A 24,862-nucleotide genomic window follows, 5' to 3' on the forward strand; every position below is an offset into this window, starting at 1 on the left:
CAGGGTGAGGCGGGCTGGGTCCTGCAGCCATGAAGGGCCATGGTGGGGCAGAGATCCACCTGCAGCCTGGGGAGGACCCCATGCCAGAGCAGGGGGATGGCCGAAGTAGACTGTGACCCCATGGGAAACCCACACTGGAACAGGCTCCTGGCAGGACCTGTGGCCCCATGGAGAGAGGAGCCCAGGCTGGAGCAGGTTTGCTGGCAGGACTTGTGGCCTTGTGGGGACCCAGGCTGGAGCAGGCTCCTCCTGAAGGATGGCACTCTGTGGGAGGGACCCATGCTGGAGCAGGTGCAGAGTGTGAGGAGCTCTCCCACTGAGGAGTAAAGAGTGGTTGAGATGTGCGATGGACTGACTGGGAAACCCACGTTCCCTGTCCCCTGTGATTCTCGAGAGGAGGAGGTAGAGAAATCAGGAGTGAAGCTGAGGCCAGGAAGAAAGATGGGAGGAAGGTGTTTTAAGATTTGATTTTATTACTCATTATCCTACTCTGATTTGATTGGTAACAAATTAATTGTCCTGAGTCAAGTCTGTTTTGCCCATGCTGGTAATCGGTGAGTGATCTCTCCCTGTCCTTATCTCGACCCATGAGCCTTATATTTTCTCTCCCCTGCCCAGCTGAGGCGGGGAAGTGACAAGAGCAGTTTTGGTGGGCCCTTGGCCTCCAGGCAGGGTCAACCCACCACAAGCAGTGTTATAAAAACACTGTCTTTACAGTATAAGGTGTATATAGTAGCCTAAGGGAACAGAAAGGTTTTCTACTCAAGGCTTAGAAGTCACCTTTCCAGCATGAGTAGTGTGTTAGAGCTTTGCCTCTCCTTCTGTGAATTACACCTCGTTAGTGGTTTGGGATTTCTTTTGGGGTTTTATCTATAAGTGGGTAAATGGAAAGGGAAAAGAGACATGTAGTAAGGGTATGATCCTCCTCCCGTTGTTCTCAGTGATGAAAACCTTTAAAACACACAAACACTTAGGCCATCTGAAAGGATCCCCAGTCTAAAAGAATCGGAATGGACTTGGTACCTCCATTTCCTGGAGTGATGATGCTACTTAGGCCACTGTGTTCACCCTTAACTTGCATCATCATGTATCAGGGTAGGCACTTAATAAGACACCTTTTATCTCTGAAGTCTAATGATAGTGATGCATGTTTTGGATGTGTTTGTTTTGCTTCATGCTTTGGAGTGTGTATTTTTCACTGTTACTCACATGATTTTTGGTAGTATGGGCTCTCTTAACATCTCATTAATTTTCCATCTGCCGTAGAACTTGTTTCTCCCATGAGGTATATAACAATTTCTTACAGAAGTTTTATATCTTCCAAATCCTAGGGATTCAGACTTCCCTTATGTGTGTGTGGGTTGGGGTTTTTTTTTTTATGGTGGTTGTTGTTGTTTTACCAAACCTGGGTTTAACTCTGTCTTGATTTTTAGTTGTTTTTCTAGTCTTGGTGATTCTAATCCAGTTTGGGAGTAAGGCTGGTATTCAGGAAGCTGTTGATGAATGTAATAATTTAGATACCTAATGCAAGAGGATTGTTTTGGTGAAAAGTGTCTGGAATCCTTCTGAAATAACTCAATTAGGTTCATGAGCTTTTATAATACAGAAGAGCTGTGTTGAATCCTGTGTTTTTTTTGACCACAGTGGATTGTTCTTTTCATAGAATCCAGGAGTGGTTCTTACTTCATGTATTTAGACATAAAAATCAGATCATTAATCACTGAAGTAGCTGTAATTGCTGGTGAAATTTTTCTTTTAGTGAGGTCCCTCTTCTGGATGAGGTATGAGAATATGGAAAGGATGCTTAAAAGACAAATCACATCCTTCGTTTTCCTCCTGCACTTTTATTGGTACACTCAGAGCGGGTGGATTGCTGGTTAATGAAAGCAGCTTTGGGTAATTCAGTGGCCTGGTCTTGGCACTGCTGAAGGCAGTATTTTGCCATGAAGCAGAGTTGAAATTCATACTTGAAATTTCAAAAGTAGTTACATTTAATACTGTTATGGGCTGGATATTTTACTGTCATTTGACTGGCTCCTTCAGTGTCTTGCATTTGTAAGTGGTGGTGGTTGTTTGAATCCGTGAATGTAGGCCTTGTAGTTGGATTTTGTTTATTCTGAGTAAATGTTTTCCTTGTTGAAGTGGAGCCCTTGCCAAAGGTCATCTGTTAGCTACAGTTACAGATCTTAGTGGGTACTAAACTCTCAGTCACTTGAGATATTCTTCCACCTTTTTCTCCTAGTATTATGTGCAGTCAGATTACCCTGCTCAGAAAAATACAAGAGTCTCTTCAGTTATTTACTAAAAACATTGTGTGTTTTCACTGTGCATTCACCAATTCTGTGTGCAAGGAACAGCTATTACAGAACTAGGTGAAAAACTATTTCTTACCTTTTTCATTGTAGGAAGTTAGTTGGTGTGGAAAAAATACTCATCATAATATATCCTGAGGAAGGCTGGCTGAGTGTGAGTGGTCCCTTATGCATGGAAAATTTACGTAGTGTGCTTTAATACAGCACTTGAGTTGACCTTTCATGTTGCACAGAATAGTTGGTTAATCTAGCGGCCTGACCCTTGTGTACACAGACTGTGTCTAAAACAGAAGTACACATTTCAGACAGTTTTGATGCGTAGCATGTGCAGATGACACAGTAAAGAAATGGAGATGGAAGATATGGTAAGGATTATGTTCCTCTTCACCTTTGTAGCTTGTGTCTCAGCTCTGTGGCATGAGACCTGGAAATCCATCTCTTATTTCCCACATTAAAAAAACCCAGAAGCCCATATGCTTGCCTAATGATAAGTTGTCACCAGCTGAACTGAAGCACATGGGTATGGATCCAGAAGTACCTCATACTGCTGCTGCTGTACTTTAGCCAGATGTCCGCGTTACGTGGGAACAACTGTATTAAAGCCTCTTGACCCACCAGCTCTTTTCCTATAGAAGCTTCACATCAAACACCACTTTGCCAATACAGCTTGTTGTTATTAATTCATTATACTGCCTGCAGGCTCCCTTCCCCATGTCCAGCAGCGCACAAGGCACTCAGGTCCACAGATGAATTAGAAATGTCCAAGTGTGTGACTTGCTGCTGCAGTGGTCTGACGCTGAATTCCTGAGGGGCACGTAGTTGGTCAGATACAAGGTCTTGCTGATGGAAAATATCAGAACCCACGAGAACGCAATGCTAATCTCTGTGGGCGTGTATGTGGCCTGTCTTCTAGTGAGGCTGTTGATTAAAGAAATCACATCTTCTGAATGTTAAAATGTTAATATTTATATTGTTATATTGCAGGAAAAAATCTGTTTTTCTGTTGTCAATTTTAGCTGTGTGTCTGACCCTTTTTTAGCGATTTCACTTACTCCTCTCTGACTTTGTAGGTTGAGTTTGGGTACAGGCTGACGGGGTCCTTGGATGGGGTTTATACTGCTGCTTGTGTTTTTTCTTTAGTTTTTTTTTTTAAGAGAACATGTACTTGGAACTGTAAAATAGAGGGGCTTAGGAAAAGTGCCCATGACTCTTTAAAAACCTTTCAAATCACCAGCTTTTATATTAAACCACTCACATTTGCTTAAAATAATCGTTTCTGTATTCATACCTGAGAAGATGAAATTTTTAGCCATTTGCTGTGTACCTTGCTTCAATTTTGACCGTTATGCGTGTTCTGTGCAACATCTGCTGTTCACTGCTGTATTAGAGAGTGGTTTTTATTGGGGCAGATTCCTTAACATATCACTAAGTGAAAAGAGAAGACGAAAGCTTAAATACAACATAACAAATACTTCAGATGACTTGTTAGCCGTATCTTTCCAGTGAAATTCTTGGACAGTCACATCACTATGAAAATGATTTTTGGGTTTAGTAGAGAACTTACCCTGTCCTCTGCAATCTGTTTTTGAACAGTGCGTTCTGGTCCGTCAAGGTTTGTGCTGGATGATGTGTGGTGATGTTGCTCTTAAGGACTGTAGCCTTACACTTCTTACTCCCAGCGTCGATGTGCGCAGGCAGTGAAGGAATGAGCAGTGTGGGAAGGCTTTTGCATCGGTTCTGTTTTATTTGTCTAAATTAATGCTCAGAGTTGTACAATCTGTGTTGATGCTTCAGAGTTCAGTGTGTAGGTGCTGGCTTCCCAATCATACAGGCTTTCTTAGAAGTCCTTCATCTTGCCAACCCGTAAGTATTTACTGGCTGTTTTTTTCATTACTGCTGTGTAGGTGGCAGTGGAAAATACCTGCCCTACCTGTAAATTTTACTGAATTAAAATGAGTTGCTTTGCACAGGTGTAACATAAAAATTGGGTAACCGGTAGAGATATTTAGGACACCCAAACATTAGCTTCACAGAGTACATCTGTGGGATCTGTAGGCCTCCTGGTCAGTTATTAAACTGCACAAAGTGGTTTATTGATGCTCAGGGAAGCATGTTATAAGGCAGCTTTCGTCAAATGCTGTATGGAAGGCCAGTAAGTGCAGTGCAGCCGATACATGCGCGTATCAGTAGAAAATTATAACCAAAACCAACCCAGAAGGGTGATCACAGCAATTTATGACTGAGCAACTGTTATTTTCTGGTTCATTTTGAAAGAGTCTTTTCGGAGGTTTGTCAGAGAAGGCTGCCTTTGCCTTGCCCTGCTCATATAGTGCCACTGAAATCAATTGGCCTTCTTGGGTGTGCAGCGAGAGCAAAGGCTTTTATTGACAGATGCCAGCAGTGTCTGCAGATGATCATTTCTGTATCCTAGGTCTGTCCACCTGGTCCCAGCATTCCAGATCTCGACGTCGGAGGACTTCGAGTTCCAGACATGAAGATCGAAAACCTTCTGAGGTATTTCTGGGATTTGATTAGAATTTTGTTACATCCATCAAATACAATGTGTTCTGGTAATGGATCCGTTTCTTCTGATTTACATTTTCAAGAAATCAAAAAGCTGGCACCAACACCGCTCTCCTCCACCCCCCCCCCCCCCCCCCCGTTCTTTTCATTTGCCAGGAGATTAGGGAGTTCAGCTGTTGGCACAGCCCCTGCCAGCACCAGTTTGTATCTGTGAATTTTGTTACAGTCTGACACCTATTCAATATAGCTGTGGAGTCCTTCTTCTAGTATTTTAGGAATCAGGGTGTATTTGTAGCTTGATTTGTGAAAATTTATATTAGGAGCATTTATTTCATAATTGGTGTTGGTCCTTGGTATGTGATCTGTGTTAAAAGTGCTTGTCAGACTAGAAACGTGCTTCCTGACTGTTCTGTCTTATGTAGCTCTTTGAGGAAATCCTGTCAGGGGAGATAGAAATCTCTGAACTTTCCAGGAGGGATCAAGCGTTAGTAACACATAAATGCGATCCAGTTCTTTGGAGATATTCTTGCTGGATCTCCCTATTTTCAGGCAAGTACTACACTGTGGGCTTTGCGGAGGCTGCAGAGAAAGCATTAACTTTGAGAGGTGGAATTTCTTCACTGAACTAACTTGTCCAATACATGTATTTCTGATGCATTAGCGGGTGATGGGTGTTGAGAAAAAAAATGCTTTATTAATCTCCTCAGTGACAGTTATATCTAAGTCCCAGAGAAGAGTTTTCAGAAGAATCCCATTCATTGTTCAATGTGAACTACACGTAGTACTGGTGTCTTCAAATCTTCTGATTGTTGGCTGTTAAAGACCCTTTTTTTTGTGGATGTGGAGACCCCTGGTGAGTTTATTCTTGTTGGTGATAGACCTGCTTTCCTTAGTTAGCTTTTGAACATCCGTTAGAAGGAGCCCCTTTGACCCTGTTTTGAGAAGTACCTTACAAGAGGCTATGAGGAAATAATCTGAGATAATTACCAACCTTGCTGCTGGTTTTGTGTGCCTCTGTTTTCTTCTCTCCCTCTCCTTGCATTTGTTGTCAGCATCTCTGCGATTTTGTGCTGTTCTCTCTTGTTTTCTCAGCCTGGATCACATACTACCCTTCAGCTCTGTTCCATAGTCTTTTCCCCCTTCCTCCCCCCATTTGCATTGTCTGCCCACCACAGCCCACTATTCTGATGATGAGTGCTGGCAGAAAAGTGGCACTTGCTAAACTCCCCGGCGGAAAGCCTGGTCTCATTGAAGCTGGTGGCAAAATTCCCACTGACTTCAGCGTGGCCAGGGTTTCACCCTTCAGCTTTGAAGTGTTCAGCGCTTCTGAGAGCCAGCACTTCTGTAAGCTCTGCTTTGCTCTGGGCAGTCTGATTGCATCAGAAATTAGAGCAGAAAGAATGGTGTCACAGGGCCACTGGCCTGGGAAGGAGTTTCTTGGCTTGTCAGGTGCTGCATGAGCTTTGCCTTTGAGGGAGTTTTGTGACAAATTTATCCAAGAGCCTGAGTTCCTTTGGCTCAGGGACTGAGCAAGCTTTGCGTCCCACTTTATGTTTTTGTTGTCTTTTCATTTGACATTTGATTGCTTTGAAGTGCGGAATCCCCTGGCCAGCTGTGCCTGTTTGTTTTGTGAGCCAGTTTACTTTGTGGCTTATGTTCCATTTCTTGACTGGAGCCTCACAGGACTTGTAATTCGTTTAAAACATTTCATTATAGTTCGTTACCTGCATTCACCCGTCCCTTCATATGGTGATACTGTTGTTTACTTTTTAACACTGGCAGTTTTTCTGAACATGTCCAGACAGGAGTTAAGAAAAACATCATGATTTGATGCTATTTTTCTGACAAAAGCAGAGTGGAAACCGAAACATGCTGAGACAGAAGTGGGATAGTATGTGTGTGCTGGGAGGGAGGAGAGGTTTCAAGATGTGCAGTGTGGTAAAGCAGGTCACACTTTGAAATATTCTCCAAAGTGTGGTTAACCATCAGGTTCGCTGTTTCTCTGAAACACTTGCCCAGCATCGCAGGGAATCTACTGAGACTGCGGGTGTGTGGACAGCACGTGACAGAAATCGCTGTCCTGGGGAGACCTGCCTGGTTGGCGCTATGTGAAGGGCTGGTTCTTCTCAGCCATATGCAGCAGCTGGCTGGAGCTAAGGTGCAACAGCCACTGTCGCCATCGCTTTGGGCCTGGGTAGGGGACCGGGATTTGTCACTTTGCCCCGTTAGCACCCCCATGAGAGGACCTGGGAGCACTGCCCTAGTGATCTGTCTTTCCCTTTGGAACTCGGCAATGTGGTCTGGCTGATGTGGTGTTGGACTCTGGCTACCACAAACTGAGAAGTCTGCAGTCTTTTCTTACCTCTTTCTTGTCCTGGTGGTGCTTATTTTCTGTCACCTGGGTGCTTTTTAACCCTTTCCTTTGAACGTGGCATGGAGTAGTTACAAATCTGTGGTTGTGGAGGTGAGGAGTGCCGAGTGCAGTTGCTGTAGCCTACAGCAGCCTTGGCTGACGGGGAGAGCAGGGTGGGGCGAGCTGGAAGACCTGTAAAGACATGCAGGCTTGCAGTTCTGATGCCTGTGACAGCACCCTTTGCTTTCTGCAGTGCTGACAGGCAGTGGCAAACCAGGTTGAAGCTGCCACAACAGTACCAGAGCATGCCTGCTGCAAGAGCGAATCCCTTTTTATTTCATGCCATGGCTTGTTGAAGACAACATCGCTGCTTGTTTGTGGCTGCTAGCCCGAGTTGCCTGCTGATTTTAGAGGTGGATGCCTTGGTAAAGGCCGAGTAAAATTACAGCTGTGATGCGGAGGTGTCTATAGCTGATCGAGTAAAAAGCACCTGTGCTGAACGTGGGGCTGCCACTGGAATTCCAGTTCAGGTCTTATTTTATTTGATATTTGGGGTTATTATTTTTAATACTTGCACAAAGAGTCATCTCCTTAGAATTTCCTCTTGCGGCTGGTCATGGTAGAGTCATGCCTTGATTTCTACCACAGGGAATTTCTAAAATGTCCTTGGGTTAGTCAGAGCTCCAATAATTAAAAAAAACCCAAAAAACCTTGGAATGAAAGTGAGCCTTCCTTTCTGCTGCTGTTTTAAGACACAAAGGTCCTGCAGCTTTCATTGCAGCCAAAACGGATGTGCAAGTGGGTAGCACCTTTTAGCATCACCATCTCCAGCGCAGGGGGAGTGCCAGGACTCGTAGTGAAGCGAGCTGGAAGCTGTTCTATCAATATCTGCACCTTCAGCCACCCCTTTCCCTGTGCTACACGTGAACTGTCTTGCAGTGGGCTGGGTTAGTTCACTGCTGGTACAGTGACCGTGTTTCACACTGTGCTCTGTGGTTACCCTGAAGCTGTGAATCATAGAGTGTGAATATCAAATGTCAGTGTCTTTTTCTCTCTTGGTCACTCTCTTTGCAGGTGTTCAGAACGGACCTGATCACTGCCATGAAGTTACATGACTCGCTCCAGCTGAACCCCGATGAATACTGTGTGCTGGCAGACCCTTGGAGGCAGGAGTGGGAAAAGGGAGTTCAGGTGCCAGTTAGCCCAGGGACCATCCCGCAACCAGTAGCCAGGTATAGTTTGGAGGAATGTAAACAAATGCATATATGTTTACGCTAGCAGCTTATGCCTACATTGCCTTGGCTTCTTGCGCTTTATTCCACAGTGCCTAGCTAGAAAGGTTGTGGCTCTCTGAGACAAACCGTAACCTGCCGCAGCGTTTTGAGTGGTTGAGGAGGTCAAGAGTCAAGCCTGTTCTGCCTGTGTGTTGAAATATGAATGTCAGAGAACCCTTTTGGGCATTACAGGAGGATGGAGTGTGATGACAGAACCTTAAAAATAGCTTCTGCTTTTAAGCCCAGACTTGACCTCACTCAGCATTGCTGGGAGAGCCCTTGTCTGATGCTTCTGGTGCTACATTCTAAGCCATAGGTTCCTTTCAAGGAAGACTTAGACAAGCCAGATGGAAGGGCTAGTGAAAATGGAGTATTTATTTTGTTTTCATGTTATTTTTTTGGTTGTTTCATTTACTAACTTAGGAAACAGTTTGTTGTACAACATTTCAGCTGTTAAAAGATGCGCATGTAACTACATCCATGAATGTGAGATCTTCTGGCTCTTATGCAAGAAACCCTTATTTTCCTTACCTTGTTTGTTACACTTAGGTATCGTTTTGTGTTTTAAATGAAACAGTACCCTCGTAAGGGCAGGAGTGTGCTGCAGCCCATCTATCTAATGCTTAGTTGGGACTGGAGCTGGAGAAAGTAGGAAGAACAAGGATTGTTGCCATTTAATCATACTAGATCTCTTTGAGTAAGTGCAGGCTGGCCCATAAGGCATTACCATATGATCCACCGGTGCTGGTGGGGCCAGAACAGCCCGGTCTGATACACAGCAAACAACTCTGGGTGACACTACACTGCTGCTGTTCGGTCTGCATCTGTCAGCTTTAACCTTGGAGTAGGAGTTCCTCTGTGCAGTGAGGAACTTACTCGAACATCAGGTAAACCCTTTCCTTCCATCTGAAGGACTGGGCTTGGAGCTCCAAGGAGAACTTGGCATTTTCCTCTCTGCTGCGCAGTTTAGCACATGGGAGCATACGGTTTCCCTGCAGTGCTTGCAGCCTGCTCCACGCTGACCTCAGCCAGTCCCTGCACAAATGCACACACACGTGTGCTCACCTTGTCTTGGCCTTCCTCCTTTCTCTTTCAAGCATCTCCCAAGGCTGCAGGAGGGCCAGGAGACCTGTGGACTTTAGCAGACGGAGACCTTCCAGGGGATCCCCACCCTGTATCTTTCAGGGAGGGGGTTTGGTGGCTATGTGAGATCCAGGTGCTCACTTAGGAGAGAGCGTTTCTCTGCCAATGGAGGTGTTGCTCTAAATTTATTAAAGGAGATGGGGAAAGAAGGCACCCACAGTTGTAGATGTCAGCACAGAAGGCACCACTCTTTTTTAGCTGCTGAGCTATCTTGTATGGTCCTGTTGATGAGCACCTGCTGCTCAGAGTGGCCCTTGATGGCCAATTATTACCCTGTTTGCTCCCTCAGAAAACATGTGGAGAGCTCTGCCATGGCAGAGCTGGAGTGCTGGAACTGTTCTGTGCCTGACTGTGGGAGGGGAGGGAGAGGTTCTGTAAATTGAATCAGCAACAGTCAAATAGTCGCTGGTGTAGAACAGAAGCAAAATACAGTACAGAGAGCTGATGCTGATGGGGTACATCATAGAGAATAAAAGGTTTTGGCCTTGTAGCCACCGGTCAGGGCAGCAAGAGTAGGTTCAGGGGTGTGGGAAAAGGAGTGAGTCTGGGTGGTGATTCAGCATCAGCATTCAGTCACATGGGAAATTCACTTGAACGTGTTGGTTGGTATGTAGTAAGTGTTGCTTTTTTTTAAACTTGTTTCTGTCACAGAAATAAAGAGGTGAAGGTGGTTTATTTTGAAGCTGAACTACCTGTGCTTATTTCTTCTGCACCACTCCAGTGGTGTTCAGAGAGCATGTTCAGGGTGCTGCCCAGAGGTTGTGATTCCCACATGGAGAGGTGCTTGGGAATGAATTTATGGAACAGAAGATTTGGCTAGCAGTGCCCAGTTTGAAGTAAATTCTTTGTGAGATGTAGTAGTCTGTGACGTTTTAATGCTGTGCAGTGTGACCAGGAACAGTGTGGTCAGTGCAGTTAGGCTGGCAAGGTCATTCAGGTTCGTATGCTCACAGTCCTTTATGCACCGCTGAAGCCCCAAATTTAGAATTTGGCTCTTGCCCATGATGTCTCAGATTGTTGTGTGAAATAAGCTAGATGAGGGGAAGATCTAGGGCTGTGCGGGAGACTGAAATAGGTAGAGGATTTACCGAGGTCTGTGTGTGCGGATACAATAGCGGCAGATCAGGGTCTTCTGATAGGAGGAGTTAACATGTTCAACCTCAGAATGGGGGCAAAACAGGGTGGAGGACGTCCTGCTTGATGTGGAGCTGAGGCTGTTCCCAGCAGAGTGGTGTGATCTCCTCCCTTGTAGCACTAGGGCACCAAAGAATCATCAGCACTGGTGCTGCTGGAGCCATTTGGCAGTGTGGCCTGTTGCTCCTGGAGGCACCAGCGATGCATCGTGGGGCAGGTTTCATCCAAACCAGATGTCAATGTGTGCAGTGTCCTCTGCTGAGCGGACTGCACTACAGGGTGACTGACAGATTGACTTGCTGTTTGGAGGCAAGTCACCAGCTTGCTGGTAGAATGCCTGCTGTCCCTGGTGAATTGGGCGGCTTTGCAAAGTGGTGGCATTGCAGGAATCTGACCTAGAACCAGTTATGTGTGGTAGGTACTTTCCTGTTTCCTGGTCCAGTGCCTGTACTCAAACAATATTTCAGTTGGCTTGCAGCTAAAATATGCTTTCATAGTTGGTTGTTGGCCAACTGGAACCTCCAAAACCTTGGAGAGGGTAGTTTCAGCAGCAGCCGATTAATAATCGCGCTTGGCCCAGCATGACATTAGTGATTGTGAAAGAGGAGATGCAGACCCGGGATGCCAGAGCTTGGATCTGCTTGGGTAAGTGAAGGCGAAGCTAGTGCCAATTACTGATTCCCTGTGGAAAGTCGTCTGAATTTTGCAAGTGGGCATAGCTACACATGTACAAAAAAAACCTCCAAAACCGTTCAGGAGAAACATACTGTCAGAAAGAAAACTTGAAATATAGCAGGAAGTACTACTTTTTTCCTTGGATCGTCTTGATCTTTGTATTGTAGTTAAATTGATTGATTGATTGATTGATTGAAAAAATGTCTTAAACCAGAGTTTAACATCTGTGTATATGGCAGCCATCACTACATAAATACAGTGCTCTTACTCTAGCTGTAAACCAGTGTGAATTTGAGGTGAGAGTAAGCACAGCTCTATCCTCTAATCTCTTCATGTCATTTAGAAGTCTGGTAATGAACTGAGTTTCTAGACAACTCCCATTAAATGTCTTATATTACTGCCAATCCTTTACAAAAGTGCGCTGAGCTGATTTCCCATCTCAGGGGTGCGAGACGATTGCTTAGATGGTCAGATAACTGCCGGTGGTTGTTAGTCACTCAAAATGAGGCACTTGGAATTCTCTAGAAACAAGTCTCTCCCAACCCAGCGTACCTGACCTCTGCTTGTTTGTCTGTTTTAGGATTGTGTCTGAGACGAAAGCCGTCACATTTACGCGTCCCAGGAAGTATATTGTCTCCTCAGGTTCGGAGCCTCCAGAGCTAGGATACGTTGACATTCGAACCTTAGCAGACAGTGTGTGTCGCTACGATCTCGATGATGTGGACGTAGCGTGGCTGCAGGTTGCCAATGAAGACTTCAAAGAAATGGGTGAGCACAAAGTCCTTCTGTCTTTGTTGCCTTTTTGTTTGTAAAGCTGGCAATCTTAAGAATAGTTTTAGGGAGAGCAGCAGTGTGAAGAGACGACAGAGGTAGGAATAGTGAGTAATCATATGAGTTGGGGTGGCCACAGGAAACCAAACCTGATGCGACTGAGCAAAGATACATGCTTTCATAACTGCGGAGCTGTGTCTGCTTCGACCAGGTCAGAATCTGGCCACATGGGTTTTTTTTTTCTCTGCTGCTTTCCATTTCGTAAAGGGGTTCTCACGAAGTTCCCATTTTGCCATCAGGGTCCTTGAGGAGAACATCAGATTGACCATTCAAGTAGTTTTTCCAGTTAGTCCTTTTTCTTATTTATTTTTCTCTGTGTCCCATCTCCGTATCATCACTTTAGCCAGTGGTGTTGAGTGTGAAGAAGGTAGACAAGGAGTCTTGGGATGTTTAGAGAACCCACGCCAGCTGAACTGTGCAGGGAGTGAGACCGTAAGGAATTCCCACAGTGATTTATTGGAGGAACCTCCCAAACCTTACCGGGACCATGTGTTCCAGTTTAGAAGCAGGAAGAGGAGCAGCCCCAGGGGAGCAGCTGTTGCCTTTTCTACAGGGTGGCACGTGTGTGGGAAGGGGCAGGGGAGCCAGAACAGGCATGTTTCTTTGGTGTGTGCTTCAGGAGGGGTTTCCATGGAGCTGAAGGGGTTGTAAGTCGGCACAGAACTTCCGCTACATTGTTTAGATAAGGGAAAAGCTGCTGTGCCCGATGGGAGAGGTTTGTACAGGGTGGTGAACACTTGATTTTTGGTTTAGCACTGTGGCAGTGCCCTGCTCTGGGTTCCAGTTCAGTCATTCCTGGTTGTGGCCCATACGTGGCGTGGCCCAAGACCTGGTAAACCACAAAGCAGGATATCCTGAGGTTATGCTTATTGTAGTGATTTATGTATATGGAAATTCTGGTGCTAAACTGACTTTGCAAGAGGAAAAAAATTGTTTGGAGCAGCAGGATGGCTGGCTTTGGTTTCACCGGTGTTTGTGTGGCATGACCTTGTGGTAAAGGTTGGTGTGGTACCAACTTCGAAGTATCAGAGCTGGCTCATTGTCGGGCCAAGTGAGAGGTGGAACCCAGAGGGGGAGGCACTGTTCTCTTTTTTTGATATTTTTCTTGCTGCTTTTATGATAGATACTTTTTCAGGGATATAATAGTAATTAAATGATCAAATTTGCGTTATAGAATACTGAAATGTAATCAGCCTGTAGCTGTGGTGTCATGGCTAACTTTCTGATGGATGCTGCTTGAAAAGACCAAATCCCAGATTCGATGTTGCCTTTGTTTATCATCCCAGATTCGATGTTGCATTTATGACAATTGTGTTTTTCACATTCTAAACCAAACAAATGTATTGGTGTAGCAGGGTCTGAGGGAGCCCTTTGTTGGGTTGGAAATTGTAAAAAACCAACAACTGTTGTTAGAAACTGCAAGTTTGCTCTATGTATCACAGCAGATTTTGTCATTGATATCCCCCCTCCACCCCCGTCACTTTTGGTTCCAAACACTCTCAAATCTTTCCCCAGAAAGTCAACATCTGGGTTGCAAACTTGAAGCAAAAACCATAGACAGTGCTGGCCCAGAAGGAAAAACAAGAGCAAGATGGGGAAGCCAAAATCAGTTTATGAAAGTTTTTCTCAGGAAAGACTGATTTTTGGATACTCCACTTCTATTAGTTAAATACAGTTACAAGATGACTTTGACTTTTTAGTTTTTTACAGTTTCCTTCACGTATGCTGGAATAGGCACGATTGTCCGGGAGTGCCCCGCATACGTGCGGGGTTGGCTCTGTCTACTCAGGCGTTAAAAAAGAAGCTGGAATGGTGTGTGGTGGTGGTTATCACTCTTTAGTAACCACTCTTGTTTCCCAGGGATGCCTCAGGTGGCTGAGTACACGATGGAAATGGTCATAGAGGAGTTTGAACAACGTTGTTACGATCACATGAATCACGCTATTGAGACGGAAGAAGGACTTGGCATTGAATACGATGAAGATGTTGTCTGTGACGTCTGTCAGTCTCCAGATGGAGAAGATGGCAATGAAATGGTGTTTTGTGACAAATGCAATATTTGTGTGCACCAGGTACGGCGGCCAGAGCACAGTGGGGGAGCGTAGGGGTGATGACAAACTTTCCCAAGCCATTAAAGATAACGGGTCGGATTTTTTTCCAGTGACAGACATCGATTGGTTACTTTCTTGCAGAGTTCACCATTGTGCGGTGGGATGAATTCAGAAATTATGTAATTGAGAAGGAGAATTATTACGTGTGATTCTACAAATGTCATGCTAAGAGGGTGAAAAGTGGTATTGTGTCTGTGTGGAGGAATTTACAAGCTGAGGAATAGCCTCTTCTGCCTTCTCACCTGGTCACTTTTCTTGCTATATCCCTTTCCTCTCTCTGCACACTTCTGGGGCTAACACACCTTTCATACCAGCAACATAGGCTCACTCAGCAGAGTGGGGAAGAAAGAACTTTCAGGCAATCAGTAGGGACACAGATGGGATTTATTATAGTTAACTTAATGGAGAACCTACTGACCTGAGCTGAGCTAATGAAGCACTACTATGTGCCACCTTTTTGTGGCAGTTAAAGTCCTTACTAGCACGGAACAACAGGTAGAATTTTAGCCTATCTATTTCCGTGGATGCTTCTTACTGTGGCAGGTGCCTTCCTATCAGCCTGTCCTTCCTTCCCAGCTTTAAGAAGTTTGCTTTGTCATTCAGCAATTGGAAAAGTGCATTGTGTGATGAGCAAGATGGGTGTTTTCTTGCATGTGTTGCTTAAATTCATTTGTACTGATGATAAAGAAATACGCCTATGGCAGCTGTAAGGTACAAATCACTATCTTGCAAGATACCCCAGGTGCATGTTTTTATACCTGTAGGGGTTCCCTGTCCTTAGTCTCTATCAAATCCAAAACTTAGGAGGGTGAAAATTCACAGTAATTTGGACGCAGGTCTCTATAAATATGCAACCTTTTAGAAAAAGTGATCTTAGTTGCTGTTCTGCACTCTTCCCTCTGAACAGAAGTAAACCCCTGTGGTTTGGAGTTTGAATATTGCACAGCAGAGCTCTTCAGTCTGTGGTTCTTGCCTTTTGAATTAGATACAGTCCAGTTCCTGTTACCTGCAGTCTTTGTGATGCTGCACTTCATCCCAGCTCACTGCTGGCAGGGTTGTCTGTCCAGAGTCCCCTTGCTCTCGGCTGGCAAACACAGTCTTCACGTTCCTCCACAAGCCAATGTTTCTGTTGGGTTAGAAATTCCATAAAGAACATTGAGAATTGCAAGAAGCTATGTAGAAAGAGCTAAAAGGTAACAGAAACTCATGTTGTTTCCTTTCTTACCCTTTCTGTACATGGGAATACAGGCATGTTACGGGATCCTGAAGGTGCCGGAAGGCAGCTGGCTGTGCAGGACCTGCGCGCTCGGCGTTCAGCCCAAGTGTTTGCTGTGTCCCAAGAAGGGTGGTGCCATGAAGCCGACCCGGAGTGGCACAAAGTGGGTCCATGTTAGCTGTGCTCTCTGGATTCCAGAGGTAGGTGCCGATCCTCTGGGAGTTCAGGGCTGCAGTGATAGTGGGAGAGACAAAATCTGTCAAGAACATTGTACAACCGAGTGTGTGCTGGTATGAAGAGTGTAGCATCTATATGGTACTTCGTCATCTGTAGAGAAAGTAATTATGTTACCTTTGTCAATCAAAATCAGGCCTCAAAAAATTAGGCCTTTGCTGCGGGCAAAGCTCATTGAACAACCACACAAAGTACCATTTTAATGTGTAAACAGAGCATCAAAAGTGAATCAGGAAGGTCAGATGTGACAGTGAGAATCCTTGTGAGTTCTCATAATTAATCTTGTGTGATAATTTTAAATTGGAGGGCTTCACCTTGAAGCTCTTTTGTTCAGGCAGTGAAGAACCGAGTATTTTAAAAAGGAATATTAATTTTCTTAGTTCCTTATAAACTGAGAGACTTGGAACAGGCTAATTTTGCATATGCACACACAAAATTTGATTTCTTTGATAGAATCGTTTTCCTTTTCAGTTATGAGCATAATAGCCACTCTGTGTCTTTTAACCTTTTTTCCTCTTAGGTGAGCATTGGAAGCCCAGAGAAAATGGAGCCCATCACAAAGATTTCTCACATTCCCAGCAGTAGATGGGCACTGGTGTGCAGCCTTTGTAATGAAAAAGTTGGAGCATCTATACAGGTAATATAATTGCACAAACATCCGTGTGGTTTGTTCTGTCAGCTTTTAGTAGATACACCAAATGTGTACCCGCAGTAAACTCTGGTTTCCTGTTTGTTACTACAGACTTAATTGCACCCAAAATGCTTTTGAATGTTAGTGTGCTCTTACTTTCTAGTAAAATTTCAGTAATAGTCAGGGCATCTCATAAGACTTCCTAATTTGTAGATACACTGATACATTTATTAGTACACTGAAATAAAACTGAAATGTTGTTGAGTAGGGAAAAAATCCTGTTATCTCTGTGAGGTACCACATACAAACCCAAAGCTTGAATGCTGAAAGCTTCTGTGCTGAAACCTGTCTGTCCTTCCCTATTTAGTGACTTCTAAGACGAGTTGGATACCACAGAGGGCGCTGAGTATTTGATGTCACAACCTGAATTTCTAAGGTGCTGAGCATGCCCAGCTCTCAGCAAAGTCAGTGGAAGTGAACACCTTAACTTTGGTGGTAAAGCCAGTTGTAGCTTTGAATTTCTCACTTTAGATGCTACTTAACACTGAACTCTTGTGGCTCTACCTATTTTTCCTATAACTATTTGGTCCAGCTTTTAAGTTGCTGAGGAGAACGTCTCATCATTTGATACTGAGCTTTTTGAGCAGTAGGAAAGAAGCAGATTGCTTGACTGGTCTGCTCTGAGATTCAGGCAAGCCACGAGCTGAGGAAATGAGTCCCGTTTCCCCCATTGATCGTGGGTAGGTTCTGGAACTCTTGGTTCCAAAACTCTCCTGGGTGTGAATTTCACACTGGTGTAGCAGCAGTGCCACGTTCTGGCTTCTTGGCCCTCACTGGAGCTTGGGGATGATGACTGCCCGAAACAGCAAGATGAGGCAGAATCAAAATAGACGTCTAGTCTTCATAGTTCCAAAAATAAAGATTTCCCTATGCGATAAATAATTAAACTACAAAGCCAGCACCACATAGCCATTGGATTCATACCAACAACTCACATTCTTGGGCCGGTGCCAGTTTGTCTCATTGCACACTCCTGAAATTCTCTCTGCAGTTTCAGTTGGATTTGGATTCAGGCTTTCTCACCGTAGCCTGTGAACGGTGGCTGTTAAACAGCTGACTTGATCTGCACCAGGGCATTTCAGGCTGGGCGGTGTGAGTTCACGTGCGTATTTGCGTTGGGCTGTTAGCTGTGAAGCAAGTGCAGACCCTTTACAGTGGAAAATCACTCAGAAATATTGAACAATAATTTTAAGAACCATTTTAAAATATAGAGAGATTGTGACAAAAACACTACCGAGCCCCAGATTTTTGAAAGAGGAGATCCTTGGTTTCCTAAGGCAAGAGACTAAGCTTTGATCTGCCTCGCTGAAGGACGAATGATGAGTAAGGGCAGGTGACCCACCCAGGGCAGTGTTGTGATTGTGTAGAAAAAGATGATAAAATGTAGCTTAGTGTTGTGGTAGTGTTTTTCACCTTCAAAGTGCTTCATATACCTCAGCACAACGATCCTCAGGACATTCCCCGAGACAGATAGAAAGTTTGTGCTGTCTCACAGTAAGTCTGAAGAAGCAGAGTTCCTTCTCTTTGTGGCTGGCCTAACGTTACCGGATCCATGACGGGAAGACCAGCATTCAGACACAGAAATGGCTGAAGTCCTACACTTTTTTAAAATTAGGTTTTATCCATTTCCTTTTTCCCTCTGCTCTGAGTCATTTGATGAGGTTGCCTGAAAAGGTTGTAAACCAGCCATGCAGCCGTGAAACCTGTCAGTCTGGTTCCATTTCAGCAGTGTATAAAATAGTAAATGTTAAGTCGAGAAAATAAATCTGCCCACAGCATATAAATCTGCAGTCGTAATAACCTCCTTGTAGAGCTGCCTGGGCCACTGTTACAGCATTCAAACTGTTCTGTCCATTCTCCAGACCTGTTCCAAGGGTTAACTCGGAGTAGTTTAAGTTGAACACTGAGTATTTGTGTCTGTTAGTGTGCAGGGCAGAGGGGAGTGTCCTCCTGTATTTATTCTGATACCACCTCTCCTTCCTAATGATGACACAGGATGACATGTGGGCACGATAGCTGCCACTTCAGACAGTTCTACATTTGAAATGATGGGGAAGGGACAAACATTACAGCTTTGCCTGACACTTCATAGGAGTTATGTAAATCTTGGTGTCATTAAAGCTAGCACTGAGAAATATTTAGATTTGTGTTGGAAGATTTTACACCGCAGAGAAGAACATGATACAAAGCCACTGCAGTAGAAAGGAAGTAGCATTAGCTGGGTGAACTGAGAGAGAGATCCTCCAGAGACGTCGTGAGAGGTGCACAACAAGTAGAAAAGCCGGAGGCTGGATGTGTCAGGTTGGGCAGACAGCAGGTGCAATAACCTGGGGAAAAGGAGACTGCATATTCTCCCAGGTTCAGCTGATTTCCTTCCGATGAGACAGGCTTTCCCCTCTTGTCCCAGTAAAACATCAGCCACGCCAAGAGCTGATGAGTCTGAACGACAGCAGCTTGGAAACCATGGCTGAAGTACTCTCCTGCACTGCTTGGTGTTCCCATTGGGCTGCTTTCTCTTGTCTGTTAGTAAGAGAGGAAGGGGCAAAAGATGCTTTTTGGCATTTTGGCATTTTTTTATTCCTTTTATATGCTGATTTTATTAGAGAATGCTCATTTGAAACTGCTGCAGTTTAAACTCTGTGGTACCTTTCTGTGCCATCTGGCTGCTAAGTCAACCTGAGCCCCAAAACCCAGGAGAAAGGTCTTTGGCTTCTTTACTACACCCTGTATAAACATCCTAGCACAATGCCTTTCTCTTTAAGGTCAGATGACTTGGGTTACACATAGTTCTGTTTCCTCCTAGTTAATAGCGCTAATGTTCACCTTAAACTCTTTTCACTGGAGGCAGAGGTGCGAGTTGGTGCGTCTGTGTGGGTGTGTGTAGACGTACGGATGTATTTAAACCTCTCTGTGGCTGGTTGTGGCTGTGACACCATCGTGCAGGGAGAGTTACGTACATTTGAACTGAAGTGCTAAGCCAGCTGAACGAGTGCCCAGCACTCCGTGGCAGCTGGGTCACTGGAGGGGAAGAACAGTGACAAAACATTGAATTTCCTGTTCTCCTCATCCCCCAGGTCAAGTGAACGCTGTAGTTAGCGAAGTAGTGATTGACAGTGATTTAATATTTGACATTATACAATTGGGATAACAGGGAAAAAAAATTCCCCTTGGTTGAGGCCTTTTGGATAGCATGGGTCCAGGCGCTGGGAAGGACTTCTGATTAAAAGTACCAGGCTGTCCTGGAGCCACCGCGATGTTTTTCCTTCTCTCTCACGCTGGCACAGCCAAAGGGGGATCATTCTCCTTTGTGTAACCCTGCCGTGCATGAGTGGCTCCCGGGACCGTAGGAATGCTCCTCTTGTGGATTCGCTGGTTATTGAATAGCGGGACTGGGCCAGGGAGGGGTTAACCACTCCTGTCCCACTGGGCCACTTAATCGCTGCCTGGTCTGCAAGCACTAAATCGTAAACCTAATTAAAAGAGAGCAGGAACGTACATGCAGCTTAGAAGCAGAGCACGGTAACAGGGTTGTTCTTCCAAAGCGAATTGTTTTGAGTTCTTAAATTTATATTTGATTAATTTTCACTTAATTTCTGTAGTGTTCTGTGAAGAACTGCAGAACAGCCTTTCACGTCACCTGTGCGTTTGACCGTGGCTTGGAGATGAAGACCATACTGGCAGAGAACGATGAGGTGAAATTCAAGTCGTACTGTCCCAAGCACAGCTCCACCAAGAAAGTAGATGACGAGGCTTTTGGTGAAAGCCCGGGCCAGGAGAATGGGATGAGAATTCGGGACAGCTCTCTTCCTGCCCACATCGACCCTTTCCACAGCATGGATCAAAACCAGGAGGAGGCTCACAGGGTCAGCCTCCGCAAGCAGAAGCTCCAGCAGCTGGAGGATGAGTTCTATACGTTTGTTGAGCCTTTGGAAGTGGCCAAAGCGCTAGCGCTGCCCGAGGAGCTGGTGGACTTCCTTTACCAGTACTGGAAGCTGAAGAGGAAATCCAACTTCAATAAGCCTTTGATTACCCCAAAGAAGGATGAAGAGGACAATCTGGCTAAACGGGAGCAGGATGTTCTGTTCAGAAGGCTGCAGCTCTTCACACACCTCCGGCAGGATCTAGAGCGGGTAAGCCACGGCACCGCCTGCGCTGGTGCGAGGTGTGCTGGCCTTTGTTAGCCGTTCTCCCACTGACCGCCCTCACGTGCGGCACTCCGTGCGCACCTTAACTCCACGTTGTGGTGTCAGAAAAGATTAACACTACACTTCTACGGAGCACACCAGTTACCCTTGGCCAATTGAGAGTTAGTCTGCAGGGCTAGCAGGTCTTGGCTTGTAGCATCCAGACTCCCTAAAACTGGGTTGTTGTATTTCCACTTACGCTTTTTTAGTGGTTAACACTGATGGCTGTGGACTGTACTGCACACCCCAGCTGGAGCTTTTGTAGCCTTTAAGGGCCTTCTCTGCTCCTTTCCATCTGGGGCACAAGAAGGAAAAGATTGAGACGTACTTTCATTTGCAGCAGATCCGTGTTGCATTGACGCAGCGTAGCAGGATGACGTTTTACTGGACTGGCTGTGTTTGGGAGGCATGTGATAGTCCCCTCAGTTGGGTTTTGAACATATGAAGAATAGCTCAGTAGCATCAGTCTGGTGTGTTAAGTACAGCTGATCCTGTAACAACCTGAATTCCTTCACTTTTGGGTTAACTATTAGACCCAGAAAGAGCAGTGAAATTATTTTTTCACTCCCATACAGCATGTGGCTTGTGTAGGCCATGTACAGAACCCAGCTCAGGAGGTCCTACCTCAGCCTCAGCGACCTGTGGGTAAACTAGAGCCTTTCTTCCAGAACATAGTCTAGTCTTTAAACTGGGACAGCAGATGCTTAGGCATCTACTGCATCCTTTGTAAAGGGTCCTGCTGGCTAATCACTCCTGTAGTGAATTGTTGCAAAGCTTTTTTCTAGCATCAGCTTGCAGCCCATGACCCTTCCCTAGCTCAGCGAGGTACCTGGTGTCTTTTGTTTCTGCTCTCTGTGCTCAAGATATCTTTTAATCTTTTCTTCAGTCAGCTAAGTAAGTTGTCACTATGTTCTCTGCATCTTGAATTATTCTGTATGTATCCTTTCCATTTTTAAGTGTGATGTCAAAACAGGATACATCATTATAGTAAAATTTTTAGGCTGTTATTCCTACTGATTTTACATCCAAGATCACTTGGATAAAGAAAAATAAAAAATGGGACCTAAGTTTTTTTCCTCCTCTTCAAGATTAAGTTGGGTAGACCTGATTAGGAGTGACATCAGTGACAGTGTCACCCATCTAGAAACAGATTTTGAAACTGTGTCATCCAGTTCACCCAATGAAACAGGCACTTGTGTGGACATGACACATGGGTTGTGCAGCTTGGATTGGACAAGGCAAAGAACAGGCGGCTGTGGACTGTATCAGGAAGGTTACCAAGCTAGATGAATCCCTTCTAATTCAAATCCACAGTGTAATGACAGCTACTGAAAAGTACTGGCTGTCCAGGGGCTGGAAAAGTCAAAGAGAGCAGGAAAACAGTCACACTTGTTGAGGAGGAGACATTTAATGGTTGTGAGGTCAGCCTGCAAGGTTGGAATCCACAGGGTACCGCACTGTCTGCAGCTACGTGGTGCTGAGAGGGGAACCTTCGAACCCCCAACGTACACTTCTCGGCCATTCCCTCCCTCATCTGGGAAAGAAATAGCTTCTGATCACTTGGGAGAGCGGTGGTGGGGAAGCTTACGCAGCTGTCCAGCTTAGACGGTCACAGTTTAAGGGCAGAAATGCAGTTTTCTCCAAAGAAACCTGAGACAGTTTAAATAATAATTTTGTTACTGTTGCCAGTGCCTGCTACCTCCGCTGTGCTATGCCGCGAGCAGGCTGGCCATGCATTCTGAGCAGTCATGCTGCCATGGCAGGGGCATCGGAGAGCCTGGAACTGCTGAGAGCTCTCCGCATTTAAATGCTCTTAATTAAGTATAATTTTCTGTTGTGTCTCAAACAACGAGAGGCAAATGGTGCTAGGCTAGTTAATACTGAGGGTATGCAAGCATTTCTCTAGAGTTCCTGTACACATGACTCAGGAGTTCATAAAAGTTACTCCTGTGCTGTGCCCCTCCCAAATCTGATGGCATAATCTGTCAATTAAATGGTATTTAAGACTCTCTTCTAAGAAGCGTGTTGAAGAAGGTTAAATTTAAATACACTGCTAACTCGTTTGAATGGTGTGTGGTACTTGAACTAATTCAAAGTTCAAGTTGACAACATTACAGAAACACAGCTCCTGTAAAACTCATCACCTTGGTGTCTCCTAGGTGCGCAATCTCACTTACATGGTGACCCGGAGGGAAAAAATGAAGAGATCTGTTTGCAAAGTTCAGGAACAGATATTTAATGCCTGCGCAAAGCAGTTGGAACAAGAAGGAGTTTCAGGTATGCTTCAGTGTTCTCTTTTTCACGTAAGACCACAGGCACAAGCATTGAAAGGTTTGGTTACAGGCTAATGACTCATTTTGAAGGACAAACAGGACCTCGTTTATTCTCATTAAAATCTTGTGTAGTCCACCACGCATCAGCAGATGGGAAGGCCAAACAAGCCTGTAGCCGTGATGGTGGGCACATTGCTATAGAAACGGGTGAGTCTGCGCTCTTATCCATGGGGCGCCGAGCGGCTGGCTGCTTCAGATCCTCTCTGCTGTGACTCTTGAATGACTCCTCGTGACAGAGAGACCAGGACTTGCAGTCCAGTGCCATATGGTACCTGTCAGTCTCTGGTTTATTAGTGTCGCTGCGTCAAGGCTGAGTATGTGCTGCTTTGCATCATTGATGGCAGCTGAAGGAAATGAAGTTGGCCAAGGTAGCACTCTGGTGTTAAAACATGGGGTTTTTCTGCCTCATCTCATTGCCAGTAGTCTTCTCAGAAAGATGAGTAACAAGTTCAAAGTAACTGCATTAACTGGATTGTCCTGCAAGTATTCTGTAACTTACAAACCCTCTTTTAGACAGAACTGAACAGACCCACTGGCTGGTTGCTTCCTCTTGCCCCTCTCCGAGGAGTCTTAGCAGATACAGTAGTAGGGCTAGGGTTTGTATTAGCTGCGTCATCAGCTGCAGCACAGCTACAGGAAGGTAAACTGTGCCAGCAGGGTGTTGTGAAACCACCACACGGTCACGTGATCATGACGTAAAGGTGCTGGATGGGCAACCGAACGCCCGTTTATGCCACGGGACATGTCAGGCATGAGGAACAGAGTTAAAATAGGCACATTCAAAAATGGTAGGTACCCAGACGTGGAATGGCTTGACTTTATTTTGATTTGTTTACGTTTAGGCGTGTCATCCTCCTTCTCCTCACTGGAAAGCGCTGTGCTGTTCAACAGTCCGTCTCTGGGCCCCAATGCCCCCAAGATAGAGGATTTGAAATGGCATTCTGCATTCTTCAGGAAACAGATGGGCACATCTCTAACCCGCTCTTTGAAAAAGTCACACAAGAGAGAGAGAGTAAGAAACAGCCCCGGGAACGACAGCAAATCCCTGCTGAGGCAGCCCAGCCAGAGGGAAGGCAGTGCAGCTCCAGGTACCTTTATAAATTTTGACAAGACCTTTGCAGAAACACGGATTGTATCAGCACCGCAAAATAACGGCACAGTTATACCAGACCACGGAAAAAGAGGAGACAGTCGTTCACAGGGTGAGGTGATGAAGGCAGAACTAAAGGAAAAGACTTCTAAACACAACCATAAACCACTGAGACCCACAGAACTCTCTCAGAGGCAGTCGGAAAATAAAAGGGCTGTGAATCACTCCAGTGGTAGGTCAGCACCTGGTACGCGGAGGGATATGGTGCCTACATGCAACGGTGGTCTTGTCAAAGCACACTCTCACCAGACAGTAGTTAAAGTGCCTACGATGCCCACGAGCCCAGTGAAAAACTGGGGTGGATTCCGAATTCCAAAGAAGGGGGAGAGGCAACAGCAGGGCGAGAGCCCGGAGACGTGCCGCCAGAACTCCAGCTACCCCTGCCTGGGTGTGGGCAGAGTTTCACCCAAGGACAGGGCAAAACGCAAGCGGAAGCTTGACAACGAGAACGACGGGTACACCCCCGATGCCGAAATGAGTGACTCGGAGCCGGAAGTGGCTGAAAAGAAGTACAGGCAGCAGAGGCTCAGTCCCAGCAGCACTATCAGCCGAAGGACTGACATTATTCGAAGAAGCATCCTGGCATCCTGACTGGACACAGGGACACTGTCAGCACCGTGGTCAGTAGAATCACTGCCTACAAGTCAACTCTGCATTATTTATTGGTGTGAGAGAAGAGAATGCTTGGACATGGCTAC

The 24,862-nt window shown here is 45.4% G+C and overlaps 1 protein-coding gene across 1 annotated transcript in view; it reads left to right on the forward strand.

Moving 5' to 3' along the window:
- JADE1 (jade family PHD finger 1) overlaps positions 1-24,755 on the forward strand; it is a gene marked incomplete at its 5' end in the record, with an annotated part of 25,416 nt that extends 661 nt beyond the window's left edge. Inside the window, 9 exons of the mRNA XM_010155284.1 lie at positions 4,744-4,826; positions 8,263-8,420; positions 11,995-12,182; positions 14,106-14,317; positions 15,605-15,772; positions 16,327-16,443; positions 20,097-20,627; positions 22,841-22,958; positions 23,857-24,755. Of these exons, the coding sequence (XP_010153586.1) occupies positions 4,744-4,826; positions 8,263-8,420; positions 11,995-12,182; positions 14,106-14,317; positions 15,605-15,772; positions 16,327-16,443; positions 20,097-20,627; positions 22,841-22,958; positions 23,857-24,755 (2,474 nt within the window). The remainder of the gene's footprint in view (positions 1-4,743; positions 4,827-8,262; positions 8,421-11,994; positions 12,183-14,105; positions 14,318-15,604; positions 15,773-16,326; positions 16,444-20,096; positions 20,628-22,840; positions 22,959-23,856) is intronic.
- Positions 24,756-24,862: the final 107 nt, after the last annotated feature.

The sequence above is a fragment of the Eurypyga helias genome, unplaced genomic scaffold (genome assembly GCF_000690775.1).
Source record: "Eurypyga helias isolate BGI_N326 unplaced genomic scaffold, ASM69077v1 scaffold14047, whole genome shotgun sequence".
NCBI lineage: Eukaryota > Metazoa > Chordata > Aves > Eurypygiformes > Eurypygidae > Eurypyga > Eurypyga helias.